General features: G+C 41.5%; 1 protein-coding gene across 1 annotated transcript; it reads right to left on the minus strand.

The window, feature by feature from the left end:
- Nucleotides 1–1,022: 1,022 nt before the first annotated feature.
- On the minus strand, nucleotides 1,023–13,867 carry deaf1 (DEAF1 transcription factor). The gene is made up of 13 exons (XM_084555428.1): nucleotides 13,503–13,867; nucleotides 12,626–12,723; nucleotides 11,912–12,038; nucleotides 11,640–11,789; nucleotides 10,669–10,808; nucleotides 10,418–10,483; nucleotides 10,206–10,250; nucleotides 9,213–9,336; nucleotides 8,804–8,950; nucleotides 4,109–4,410; nucleotides 3,916–4,014; nucleotides 2,663–2,752; nucleotides 1,023–1,678 (listed from the first exon to the last, which is right to left on the minus strand). The coding sequence occupies exons 1-13, from the start codon at nucleotides 13,699–13,701 to the stop codon at nucleotides 1,577–1,579; spliced, it is 1,689 nt and encodes a 562-aa protein (XP_084411554.1). The 5' UTR covers nucleotides 13,702–13,867; the 3' UTR covers nucleotides 1,023–1,576.
- Nucleotides 13,868–14,324: the final 457 nt, after the last annotated feature.

Raw genomic sequence — 14,324 nt, forward strand, 5'->3', positions numbered from 1 at the left:
CCCATCCCCTGCCCTTTTCTGAGAGTGGCTTCTGTCAAGCTGCTCTATCTTGATGGCCTGGTTGAGAGATGCTTAGATGGTCATCCCGTCATTTCACAAGACTGAAGCTCCATTGGAGTGGCTGTTGAGTGAATAAGGTCCTACTTACTCAGTGTCTCAGAGAGCTCATAGAACTCCTTGGATGTCATGATTTGGTTTTTAATCTCACATGTAGTGTGAATCAAAGGACACAAACACACTACACCCAGTACATTGGCTTATTATGGAATGTATGTGACCTCACCTTAATGACGTGTTTTGGTTTCAAGAATCCTTTATTGTCATTATGTGAGAACATAACAAAATTTTGGACGTTATGTTCTCACATAATGACAAATTTCAAGTTTCATATATAATCCTGTTTTTACGTTGTTACGTTGTTATGGCTTATTGAGTGTAGATTCATAGATAAAAAGTCTTGTCCATTTTAAAATACATCTACACATTTTTGTAGAAGTAAAGTGAAGAGGGAAAGCTACTTTATCAGCAGCTGATTTCTGCAGCTCACCATAACAGAGTTGTAGAGGTCCATCAGTGGACACGCATGGCAGCTTTAGATTAATACAAAAACAAAAAAAAACAAAACATTTTTGTTGTTATTTCTAAGCTTTTAAATTTAAATCAAGGAATATAAAGGAGAAAGCCAGTAAGGTTATTGTTCATGTTGGATGCACATGAATTTGCACCCAACATGAAATCTTTACTTTTCCTTCAAGACTTTGATAAGTCCTTTAGGAGGTACAGGTACTAAAAATATCCACATCTACATGTGATAAAACAAAACAAAAAAACCTTTAAAGATAAATCTTTAAAACAACCAGGACAATTCTGTTGTGTTCAGGTTCAAAACATTTTCTACAATCAGTGGCATGTATGACTTGTTTTCTGATACAGATAAAAAATAAAAATAAAAAAATGCCTTCAAAGCAGACAGACAGCAAACGATTTATCTTCAATCCTGGGGAATGTGAATGGGAACTGTAGTAAATAGATTCGACTTTATTGATGTGTTTGATCTTTCTTTAGGGTTAGGGATTGTCTGTGGAGACGTAAATCTCCCAAACAAATACCTACAGACCAGCCAATGGATGACCGTCCAAGAGAAGACACAAAACAAAAAAACATAATAAAGCAAAGTGATTAAATGATGTAATAAATTATAACCAATATATAACAGAAAGATAATAGATAAAGCCTGATAATAAAAATAATAGTCACAATCAGATATCAGTACAACAGTGCCGGGATGATTACTGAACTATTACTTATGCTGAGATCACCTCCACTGATTTCGGTTCTCGGTCCACTAGATGCTGGTGGCTCTGTCAGCGACTTCTCCACAAATACAAAAGTGTGCACAGTTGTTTTTGTACAGCCTCAGCTCTCAGGAGGTTAGACATCTTCTTCTGTCATGTGTGTTTGTAATACACAGTATTTTTCACACTAAAGGACTTCCAGTCTGTAGCAGCCGATGGTGTGATGACCTGAAATGTCGGTCGCGCCTTCAAAAAGACGCTGGACGGAGACTGCTACACCTTCACTTCACTTTGTCCATGTCCATAGCTGTGATTGGCTCCTCCTCCTGGACAGCCACGCCCCCTGCAGGTTGACAGCAGTTGTGCTGATGATCTTTCCAGTCCTGCAAAGAAAAAACAGGCATTTGTGTTTTATTTTTTGTTTTACAGATCATTGTAAAGAAAAACATGTTAGTAAGATTTTTAAGTTAGTAAGAACACATTGATGAAAATGAAGCCTTAAATTTACAAAATGACTTTTTTTAGCTCTATTTTCAACATGTCACATTAAACAATTTTGCACTATTACTGCTTTAACATGAAAAATGACATTAATGATGAATGTATTGCAATTGCATTAAAATTACAGTAATAAGAAATAAGAAGAAATAAGATACCATTCCATGGAACCTGTTGACTTTTTCAACATATTTGAACACAATTGCACACATTTGATCTTGTTCTGCTGTTGAAATGTCTATGAGGATCTATGAGGATCTATGAGGCCCTTAGAAAAAAGCCATGGATTGCTCCGACTCTGGCTAGGGATTCAGAAAGATCTTCAAATTATTTGAAATAAAGTATTACACTGTGAGGAAAATCATCTGCAAGTGGCATAGATTTCAAACAACTTCCAATCTGAATAGGAAAGGCGGCTGCAGCCTGACAGCTGAACTGTTGGCAAAAAGAATTCTCCAATCCCCCCAAAAAAGAACCCAAAACTTCAAGGGTCAGATAACTCTTGTACCTGTCGCTGTCAACATGCATGCGTCTCCAAAATCAACACTGGAGAAAAGGTAGTTTGTTGATGGATATAAAGAGAGTTGTTCAGCCACAGTAACAGTCGACATGTTTGTTTTAGTTTCTATGCTGCCTCGGGGACTGGGAAATAGCGATTGAATCAACTTTGAATGTTTGTGTGGCCATCTTTGTGAGGACATTCGTTGACATAATCAATTCTCTAGCTCCTTACCCTAACCATAACCTAATTGCAACCAAACCTGCAAACAGGAAAGTTAGGACTGGCCAAAAGGTTCCAACTTTCCCAAATCATCCTGACGTCACAGACACACACATCTCTGGAATATTGTTCAGGTGAGCCGCCATACCTTCCTCTGACAGAAGGTGGAACAGTAGTTGACTTTGTGACAGCCCGTGCACTCGCTCATCGCCACCCGGCCGCAATTCACACACATCTGCTGCAGATCCAAAAAAAGGAGAACATGTGAATAAAAAAGGCAGCAGGGGGGAAGTATGTCATGAGCTGAGAATTGATATTCCGATTCTCATTTCACTGAAAACTTTGAGGTGGACAATTTTGGACCGGCTAAACTTTTTGTCCTCATCACTGGTTATGGAGTAAGACCGTCTTATACGGGAATGTGCAGGCTGACTGCTGCTATGTGCATTGTAATGCTGCAATAGTCTGCAAATCAGGATGTTATGAGCTCAGTCCTGCAGTGTTTAACGTCCAGTCCACGTACACATTTACAGTAAATGTTAACCGCTTTTAAAAGTGACTGGTAGTCATGTCGTTATAGCATTTGAACAAAACGTATACATAGGGATGTGTCACAGCTAAAATGTTCATGTATCTGGGAACTAAACCATTAATTTTCATTCAACATAGAAAGCAGTTCTGTGTATTAACGGACATTTCCAACCAAAAACCTCATTAGAAATAGTCTGTGAAGTCCAGCATTACTGTTTTTTCTCTACCAGCAAAGAACAGCTGTTACAATAAACTTTGCAAAGCTGGACCTGAATCAGCTGGAGTGTACTATCTTTGCTAAGTGTAAATACTACATCATTTGTTCGATTAAACTAAAATTTAACATTTCCACTAACTACACAAATCCAACAGATCAATCTAATATTTAATAATGCCTGTAACAGTCTATCATTTTGGGAATTACACATATTTCTTTTTTATTCATCAGGTAACAGTCTACAGAGTATAATAATGTATATTAAATATGACTGTGCTAAGCATAAAGGCTGGAAACAGGATGTAACCGCTAACTTGGCTCTGCTCAAAGAGACAAGTCAGTGGTTTCCTTGTTTTTAGCTCTGCAGTCCAACACATAGCTATAGTCAACAGCCTTCAGAAAGCCTACAACGGCATCTGTCTATAGAGAGTCCGTTGAAAAGATACCGTCTGGCTGTTTGCATTCTGGGAAATAAAGGGTCAAGTGTTTTTGTAGCTTAACACACACTATGAACTAAATGCCAGGAAAGCTCGAGTTGGAGTATTTCAAGGTTTGCTAATTATAAACCATGAAAAGCTGTGTGTGTGTGTGTGTGTGTGTGTGTGTGTGTGTGTGTGTGTGTGTGTGTGTGTGTGTGTGTGTGTGTCTCATACATTGATGATGATCTCTGTGATGTCAGAGCTCCTCTTTGACTCGGAGTCATCGGGCTGCTGAAACTGGATCTGGCTCTGAAACGACTGACTGAGACCACACTAAAGACACACAAACACAATCAGTAACTCAGTGTCCTATAAAACCTTAATGTTAATGTTAATGTTCTAAATGGCAGCCTGTGTGTTTTCTCACCTCCTTCCTGCCTCCCTGACCTTTGACCCCTGCAGCATCCCCTCCAGAGTTTTTGGCCTGTTCGATCAGAGCCTTCAGCTGCTGGACGTTGCTCAGCAGCGTGTTAGCCATCTCCTCCAGGTATAGCCAGGTGTTCTTCTGTCCTTCGCTCGCTGCTGCTCCTGCCCCCCCAACAGGCCCCACCTCCAGCCCAGTCATCAGCGCCGCCGACGGAGACGTAGCTGCAGGTGCCACGGCAACTTTGGCCTGAACTGGCTGAGGAGTCACGGCCAACGCCGGCAACGATGGCAACGCCGTGAGCACTGAGGGGAAGACAATAAGACGCAGTGAAGGGTTAGTTTAGTATTTTACTGACCATTTTGTGCCTTCATCAAACAGATGACATCAGAGAGCTAACAGGAAATTAGAGGATAATGTGCAGCAGAAATCATAGCCTAACCAGGAGTCTGAACCTGTGTGAGCACTTACACCATATTATACTACACCACTCAGGCTGCTACTAAAAGTCATTTTCATTATTGATTAGTCCTCACGTGACCCCATTCACACTCACACCTACAGCCAATTTAGAATAACCAATGAACCTAACCAGCATGTCTTTGGACGGTGGGAGGAAGCTGAAGTACCTGGAGAGAACCCACGCAGACACAGGGAGAACATGCAAACTCCACACAGAAAGGACCCAGACGACCGATAAACTCAAATTAATTAGAACCTGATGAAATTTGTTTTTCTTCATATATTCATTCATTCATCTTCTGTAACTGCTTGTCCTCTGGAGGGTCGCAGCGGGGCTGGAGCCTGTTCCAGCTGTCATTGGGTGGGGGCAGGGTACACCCTGGACAGGTCGCCAGCCTATCTCAGGGCGAAATCTGGATAGTGGCTCGGTTTATTTAACTACTGTGAAGATCCATATCCAAGAGAAGCTACGGTCCATTACTTTAAGACATGAATTGTCAAGAAAAAAGTGCAGTTAAATAATGTTAGGAAACGGTCTCTCAGGAATTAAAACAATTACCAGAAAAATGTGAAAAATAATGGCATAGTGGCAAGAACTAGCTTGGGGACTGTAACGACATCAATGCTCTCCTCATTGGGGACAACTGAAATAGACACTACGTGAACACTTGGCTTTAAACTTATTGGGAATGGAACTGTTCATTGTAAGTTAAGCTGCCAGTTATGTTTCTGATAACCAATTTTCTCTGTTTGGCAAAATCTGGTCAATTCCCAAACAGGGAAAATCTCAATATCTGCAACCTGCAATAAATCCTCACCATGGAGCCAAACTCTTCCAGCTTCACCGCAAATAAAGCAAAGAATGACGTAAACCGAATTAAACAAAGCACATTATCCAGGTCAGTATGTTTTCCATACATTTACTCCTGACCTCCGTACTGACGAGCTCAGGGCTCTGGTGAGAACAGAGGAGTCCAAAAATAACCGGACATCCATCTCAGACTGTGATTTAACATGTCCTGGGAAAAAGATGTGTGAGTGTTCTCACAGGCAGATAAAAGTGTATTTTAACACTTCACTGGTGTTCAGTGGGAACAGTTTGTCCCATACTGTCTTTTACAATCCAGATGAGACAGGAACTGATCAAACTATTGATGGGCTCATCTTGCTCACCCTCAATTATATGTGCAGTCAACCTGCACTATCCTTATATATAAAAATCCTGTAACATGAATATTCATGAGCAGCAGAATACAGAAGTAAAAGTTTCTGCTGTCGTTGTGACTTCCTGGATATTAATCCTTAATAACATGAAACTGCTTCAGCTTTCATTTTCTCTTCATCAAAACTCAGCTGAGAAGAACTGGGGCTGTGCTCACTCGCTGAAGCCAGTTTGACAGCTTCATCGCATTGAGTTTGAGTCTGTGGATTTAAAGTGACGTACTGGAATCTTTCATCCCTTCATCTGAAACACACAGGCACAGAGGCCCTAGACGCTTCATTGACCTCGGGGTGAAGGACAGAGAGACACTCCTGACAGCTGCGTGAGAGTGTGTGTGCGTGTGTGTTGCCCAACGGCAGTCAAATGAAATCAGCGGCATCCCTTCGGACATTCGCCTGTGTCATAGCTAAAGGCCCAATCAGGGTTCCCTTCTTACATTTAAATTACTGATTTCATATTTAAAACTCAAACATAACCATCTAGCGTAAGTGTCCAGGCATCAATAAAATTGTCGAAAGAGTGAGTAGATGTGAAAGAGAAAAGATCTGGGCAGAGAAATCGGGACGGCGAGCTGTGCTGGAGCATCATTAGTCACCGAGCGCACACTGACAGACACACCCACAGAGCCGCCGTCTCCTGTGAGCTCATTACAGCAGCGCGACAGCCAATCAGAAAGCGGCTGTGGCACTTCCCCGATGCCTAACAAGATGATGGATCGGCTGCAGGTCAAGGGGGATGCAGGGGATTGTGGGAAAGCCCCTGTAAAGATAATTCAAAAGGGGGACACGTCGAACAGCGCTAATAGATCCAAAATGATCCAGATTCAGAGGAAAGTAAAGCAAAAGTCCGACTCTTATTGTATACAGCTCTTACCACTGAGTAAATCTGCTCAGATGCTGATGATGAATTAATTTTTTGAAGTACATATTTATTTTAAACTGTAGACATTTTCTACCCCCAGCTGTTCTCTTCTGTGCTCTTATTATAGTGAACTAAATTTCACTGGGGTTTTCCTCATTCTTTGTTTCACCTTTGTCACACATAAATAACTGACTTTAAGATTATGTATCCACTTGGTGTATATAGATAGATGTATAAGCAGAGTCTACGCCGTTCCATTTATACTTGTGCGCAAACAATCGTTCTGCTGTGTTGAGTTTATTTCAAACAATGGCATGGCTCATGCTGGAGAAGAAGCTAACAACTGTTACTTTTACTGAAATCACTGGAACACAGCAAAGACAGAAGACGTCCAAGTAGATGGTGTGTATGAGAAAGGCAGAGAGTGAGATGTCTTTGATTGTCCGGCTGCTGGAAGAAGTGGGTGAGGAAATGCATTTCGAACTGAAAAATATTGGGTTTAGTTGCTAGATTTAGTAAACAGGTTATATTCATGCATGATTATGTGCCTTGTTTTGTAGAAAACCTGTTAGTTCAAGGAGAGTGCAGGAGGCCTGAGGCCTTGGTGCCACCTGAAGATACTCCCTCCTTCCGTAGAATAGATAACATGTTTGTTGCTAGGCGGTATGGCGTGTACTGAAGATAATCTAGCATACTGTTTCATTCTTCTGTTCTGGGAGCTCCTATCCCATGACCTTGTGTTGTGTGAGATTCAGTGCACTGCTTGAATAAAGAAACGCTGACTTCGAGATGCTCATTTCAAGGATGGTGATTCCTTTTTTCACCCAACACGAACCAATCGCAGCTTTTACAGTCTGCGCCACTGCGACATGTAGTCACATTTCTGGGGAGGTGCACATCAAGCATACCTGTGGCGTAGATCCAAGCTGTCTCATTCATGTCAAACTACACACAACTACAGCAGGTCAGTATGTCTGAGCAGGTTTTTGAGTTCAAACTGGTTTTCTAAGATCAGTTCGTACTTGTTATTAAATAATTATGTGATAAGGCATTCAAAATGTCAAGAACATGGGGTGCCTGCTCAACCAGGTCAGCTATCGGGGCGCCCCATGTTCTTGACATTTTGAGTGCCTTATCTCATGAATTGAGGCTAAAGTCCTCACTGCAGAGGCCCCCCCCTCCACCCAACCCCATTACTTCCTGTCTCTCTACACTGATGACTAGAACATTATCTCCGGACCTTATAAAACTTTCTCATCACATAATTCTGACAAACAATTATAATAAATATGAGTAAATAATAATTGTGAAATTCTTTGAGGAGGACAATGTGCTTCTGTAAAAGAGCAGTGGTTGGCTTGATGAAACGTGATACAGTGTTTCCCACAGGATTTTGTGAGAACTATTTATACAGTATATGAAATGTCAGCACGTCACATAGAATAAAATCATGAGTTTAGTCAGTCTGTCTTTTAAGTATATTACCGTAATAACACATTTAGTATGAGTCCGTCTTAAAAGGACATTCCCACAATAACACATTTTGTATCAGTCTGTCTTTTAAGTGTATTACCGTAATAACGTGGATATTGGATTTAGCCGACAAATAGCAGCAGCTCTGCACCTGCCTGAACCAAGCAGGTCTGTGCAGTTCATATAGAGGAATACTAAACATAATGCTGTTGAGACGTGGCATTCTATGGATAATTCTATGTAGGATTAAAGTATCAGCGAATAAAACTAAATTATAGTAAAGTCAACTAATTAATTTAACAGTGCTAGCTCTTATAAAGTTAAGCTAGTTCACGTTACCTGTGGAGTCCTTTCCTCCGGGTTTTGACCAACTCTGAATACTTTTGAATTTTGAATACTTATAATGCTTTGGAGAGGGGAGGGAGGGTTGATCAAACTAATTGGGAGAGATGTTTTGCGGGTGCACTAGGGCAGAACGCAATACAAGCACAATGTCGTCTAAGACGTGCAAAAAGATATAAAAGCTATTTCCGATTTGTTATGAGACCATGGCGCCATAGTATTAACATTGAATGAAAAACCCTGGTGATATGTTTCATATTCATTCCAGGCCTGTTCTGAACCCCAAACACAGCTGAATATGAACAAATGTGATCAGTTACATTAATGAAGAATGGTACCTGCAGTGCTAGCAAACACCTCACTCTGCGCTGAGCCCTCCGAGATGATAGCGGCGGCGGCGGCAGCAGCAGCGGCGTCACCTGCTGGAGTGCGGTCAAAGGTCAACGTTCCGGAGGTGGTGAACTGTCCTGACGGGGTCACTGTGACTGTTGAAAGAGGACAAAAGAGTCAGCCATGTTTGGACAATCAGAGAGTTGTAGAAAAGGTTTACATGTTGATCTACCTCAGGATTGCAGACTACTTAACAGGCCCTATGCGGAAATATGTCAATACTTAATTGATCCAAATCTGAATCTAATCGAGCATTTGAAACAGTGATGCTTTAAGGAACACTATCTAAGAAAGGTTTCTTCTGTGTGACAAAGACCCCCCTTCAGTCATACACCAGACTGAGGTCATTTGACGTACATGTAGTTCCTGGACTCAATGTGATGTTTTTGGTGGTGGGAAGTTCCTTTTTGGGGGGGATGATCAGAGGATCTGTGTCCTTCTTTCGCCTCTTGTACGGGACGAAGAGACGAACTGGACCTGTCTGAACCGAGCAAATAGGAGACAGAGACACGGATATAGAAAGGTTACTGGTCTAATGAGACAAAAAAAAATTTACTTTCTGAGCACAACTCCGAGACTGAAAGGAGATATATAAAAAAAAAAAGGAAGAATGCAGCCATATACAGAAAGGTCCTTGCAGGAATCCTGCTGAGACCTGAGACAGGAATGGTGATCCACCTTTCAGCATAACAATAACCCAAAGACTAGAAAACAGCCCAAATTTAAAGCAAACAGAACATCTGTAGAGATACCTGAAGATGACACTTCAGATACTTCTTGTGTCTGATGAATACTAAAATGCTCTGCCAGGAAGAATGGGACAAACTACCAAAATCCAGTGACTTAACCAAGACTTAAAACTGTAACAGCTTATACAAAAAGGATCAAGTATTGAATAAAGCGTCTGAAACATTTTTTCTTTAATATAACAACTTTAGTCAGAGTTCAGTTTTTTATTTGTATTCAATTTGTGAACTTTATCTATTTAACTTAAACCTGTAACGTGGATAAATGTGTCAGAATACTTTCTGAAGTGACTGTATTTCATTTTGTATCGAAAAGAATTGACAAAAAAAATGGTTCTTGTCAATTCTTGGCAAGAACGAACAAAAATGTTAGTTCAAACTGAAGCTCTTATGTTTCAGCAGTCTTTTCTGTATTTGAATTGAGGACAAGAAGAAGGAATCATGGACTAGTAGTACCCTGTATACTGAGGTGCCATCACAGCGCTAGTTGACATAAGAATGATTATTGATACTAGGTGTAAACGTAAAAGTCAGATGATGTATCTTGATAAAGATCACAAGTCAAAGGCAAAGTAAGTCATAGAGATAGAAAAACAAAATTTACCATACTGATACTTTCTGCGGCCAGAGTGTCTCCTTCCTTTGGACACTGAAGAGACAGAGACAGAAGATAAGACACAAGCAGAGTTCTTCTGCCCAAATTGTACTAACATCAGAATTATCAAAAGCAGCAAAAGCACCTTATTTCATCACTCATAAACTGAATGATCTATTCCAGATCTAAGCTGGTCCCAAGGACTGGTCTGGCTCACTCACCGCTGTCAGGTCATCACAACAGGCTGCACAAGTACAGGAAGCAGCGTGGGGGTTCAGGATACGCTCCTAACAACACATGCACACGTGTAAATTACAGACAGAATTAAAGTCCAGCTTTCTGTTTAGAATGAGATCAACTGCATGGCAAATGTAAATGAAAGGTGTACTGTATAGCATAATGCTGTGCAGCGCTGCTATAGTAGTATTTCAATACAGTAGTGATGTAGTAGAACAGTGGCTGTGTTTAGTACCTGTATGAGGCAGAGCAGAGGTCTGCCAGCATATCTGATGCTCCTCTTCCAGTCTTTGCTGCTCGCTCTCCCTGCTAGACCTTCAAACTCAGTAGGAGTGAACCACTGCTGGTTGTGTTTGATGCAGCGACCTTTACCCCCTGAACAAAACGTAAAACGCAATTACTCAGAAACACAGGATAGCAGAGTCCTTGTTGTCATTTCTACTGGGCATGGAAATAATACTGTTTGCGTGCTGAATGTCTTCATCCCACTCTGGTTCTGCTTATAACAATCTAAAGACTGATTCCACATCATCAGTAACCTTTGGTACATCTTCATTCACAGACCTGTTCTCATCAAAGCCTTTGAGTAACCAGAATTTTGCTCTGCAGAAAACCTGCAACCCAGGTCCTGCGCTATCGAGCTCTCATCATCATGGCGGTACAGTTTCATATGAAAAGTGAGCCAACATCGCCATCAGGCGGTCTAATGAGACAAACAACACCATCTTGCATTCAGCATGCTGTGATAAAAATGGCAAAATAGTAGAGAACAGTTTTTAAAAATAGAGGATGTCCAAGGGATATGCATTTCATGTTTTACTAATCTGCCATTTTACTAAAGCTCTTATGACTCAGCAGTCATTTCTGTAGTTGAATTAAAGAGAAGCTGAAAGCATAATGGACTAGTATTACCCCACAAACTGGGATGCCTTTAATTTTTTGATCTGACCATTCGGGTAATATATTTTATTTTGTATTGGTTCAGTACAGCTGGGGGCTCTTTTCTTAGTGCATTTGAAAGTCTGCCTCAAGGCAGCTGTACATACGTAGGAAGCTTCCAGGAGTAACTCTGAAGACAGAGTGATTGTAAAAAGAGATGAGCCTGACACAGAGCTTAGCCTGTTACCTAACCTTAATGGGACAAGGTTAACCTGGAGGGTTATGTTTCCATGGTGACTCCAGTCAATTGACAATCATACTGTTTACCTGATCCCAGACGGCTCTTGTACAGGACTCCACTGGTGTTCCTGCAGCGGACGGGCAGCTCATTGTTGTACACCGAGGGGTCCCAGTTGTATTTGGAGCAAGAGTCTTTGTCATGAGGTGGAGTGAGCGGAGTGGGCGGAGTCTGTGGGCCTGATGAGGATGTAACAGATACCGACAGCCAGGTTCCATGAATCAGTATGGACACCTCAGAGACAGCAACGTGTCCGTGTTACTGTCTCTGTGCATAGCCATACACACACAAACACACATACCTGATCCAATAGAGGCAGCAGACTTGAGACCAGCAGCTTCCACAATGCTGCCATCTGTGTGAACCACGATCAGCGTGGCCTTCTGGGTACTGAGACCTTCACTCAGCTGAAGAGTGGTCCGACCGCTCTGTGTACACACACAGTATATAGTATACACTTAGAGGATGCAGTGTAAAAGAAGACTCAAACATGTGTCAGCAGAGGGCACTGGAAGCACAGAAAGTACATTGACGTAGTAGAGGGAAGAAGTTTCCGCTTTGAGAGATTTCAGATTCAAATGTTAGACAACGAACTCAACAAATATTTTCTGTGGGCTTTCTGGCTAATGCAGGCTGTTTTACCAACTGATAGCGCTGTGCACTATCTCGATGGAAGCTTTGAAGAATGAACCATTTCCGACAGTGTGCCTGCATTCACTGTTGTTCAGAAAGCCACACATTTCACCACTGATAAAAAGTCCCCACTTATCAGAAAGTGGAAACTATTCAGCTGAATTTTTATAACTCTAATGGTGCCTTTTCTCTTCAGAATTGATTGCTCTTTTAGATGTATCAACTCCATTTGCGACAGAGTTTGTTTATGACAAGAAAATCAGCAAATCTGCCCCGTCATGGTATTTTCTCTCCTCAACTCTAATCTGTCAGGGGAGACCTTATTATATACAGAGCAACTCTGAACATATGTAGCAGTGTGACCAAGTGTGTGTTGATTTACCAGCACGTGTTCAGGAAGGCTGCCGGACGTGGCGACTGTGGTGGTGAAAACGTTGTCCTCTGCACCCTGAACGTCCCCAACAGTCACCGCCGTCACCTCTGATTGACAGCAACAACGAATTCATATATTTCATTACTTCATACATTTTTAGATTAGCAGTTCAGTTGTACTATAATTACTACAGTAAGCATGCAATCATAACCAAACTGGAGAGTTATGCTGACAGCATTATTTCCCCCAACAGTGCATTACAGGAAATATTAAATACCAGTTTCACCAGAATCAGGCCCATCTCACATTGCCCACCAAATCCCATTCAAAATGTGACATTGCCCAATAAAGGAAAGAAATACACAGATCATTCATGAGTTGGAAATTTTCTTAATTTTTAAAACCTGCTCTTTAGTTCGGCCTATATACAGTTTGAAACAAACTGGATTTAAACGAAACACACACTTTAAACTAGCAATCCACGCCAACTCTAAAAGTTATACTAATGCACGGTACATGGATAATGGAGTATGGCAGTGCCGAATTTGCTAATACTTGCTAAATCAGCAAACTGAAAGTGTCTGCTATGATAAATGTGCTGCATGTTATCGATATGGAACCATTTCAAACTTACACAATAATTGAATCCAGTCTGGTAAGGTGTATCACAACGCTACAATGATTGTTTTGCTTGTTGTTGAAGAGCTGTGCAGTTTCATGTGATAATCCTTACATATTATCTTTTATATCGTTAACAAGTAACACACCTAGCATCTGTTCTTGTTGTTTAAACAAGGGCTGTAACTTACTAACCTTATCATCTAACTATGTGTTTTAGCGCCACCCAGGACAACAGCGGCCTACTGCTAACTAAAGCCCGTGTTACCTGCAAACGCTGCCTCGGCCTCGTCAGGGTTCGGCAGGGACTCGGCTCCTATGTCGATGTTTCCCGGTTCCGCCATCACAGCCATCGTGGTGACTTCGGCCTCCGACTCAGTATCCGAGCCCACTCCCTCCACCGGCGGCTCGCCGATGGGCGGTTCAACCAGCCCGAGTGCCTTCGTGGCCGAATCTGCTTCATCCATTCTACCCGCCGAACGACAAGAGCCGAATGTGACCGAGCAGCCGCGGGGAAGAGCGTGGTCCGAGCACAGCCGAGCCTGCTACGAAGCGAAGATGAACCTCGGACGCAGAACGCGTTGACGATAGTCTTTATTCACAATATTTACTCCAAAATTAACAGAAACGGAAAGAATAAGGTGAGCTAATCCACGGAGAGGCAGGCCGCTCGTTGTTTGTTTTTCATGATGCCCGAGGAAAGAGATACGCCGGAGAATACCGAAAGAACGCGAGTCGACCCGAAGCGACACACAGCGGCCAACACGCACAGTTGGTTTCCTTTTTGTTAGTTAACCGTGGTATAAATAAACACCGTAAAGCTGATTATTCTGTTACCATTCCTTTACATTAGGGAAATCCGTTTTCCCACCTGTAGCTTCTACATGAACAGGCGTTTATGAAAAGTCTAAATTCATAAATAGAATCCTCTTTCTTAAAGGAAGTAGTAAAAAAAATAAAAAATAAAAAAATACCTTAAAAAGAGTGCTTTATAATATTTTAATAATATAATATTTTTCAGGGCATTAACTATCACTATTTAATGTTGTAATTGTTTTATTTCATTTATACTTCATTTTGACAACTTCAC

This window comes from Chelon labrosus (assembly GCF_963514085.1).
Source record: "Chelon labrosus genome assembly, chromosome: 11".
In the NCBI taxonomy this organism is placed as follows: Eukaryota; Metazoa; Chordata; class Actinopteri; order Mugiliformes; family Mugilidae; genus Chelon; species Chelon labrosus.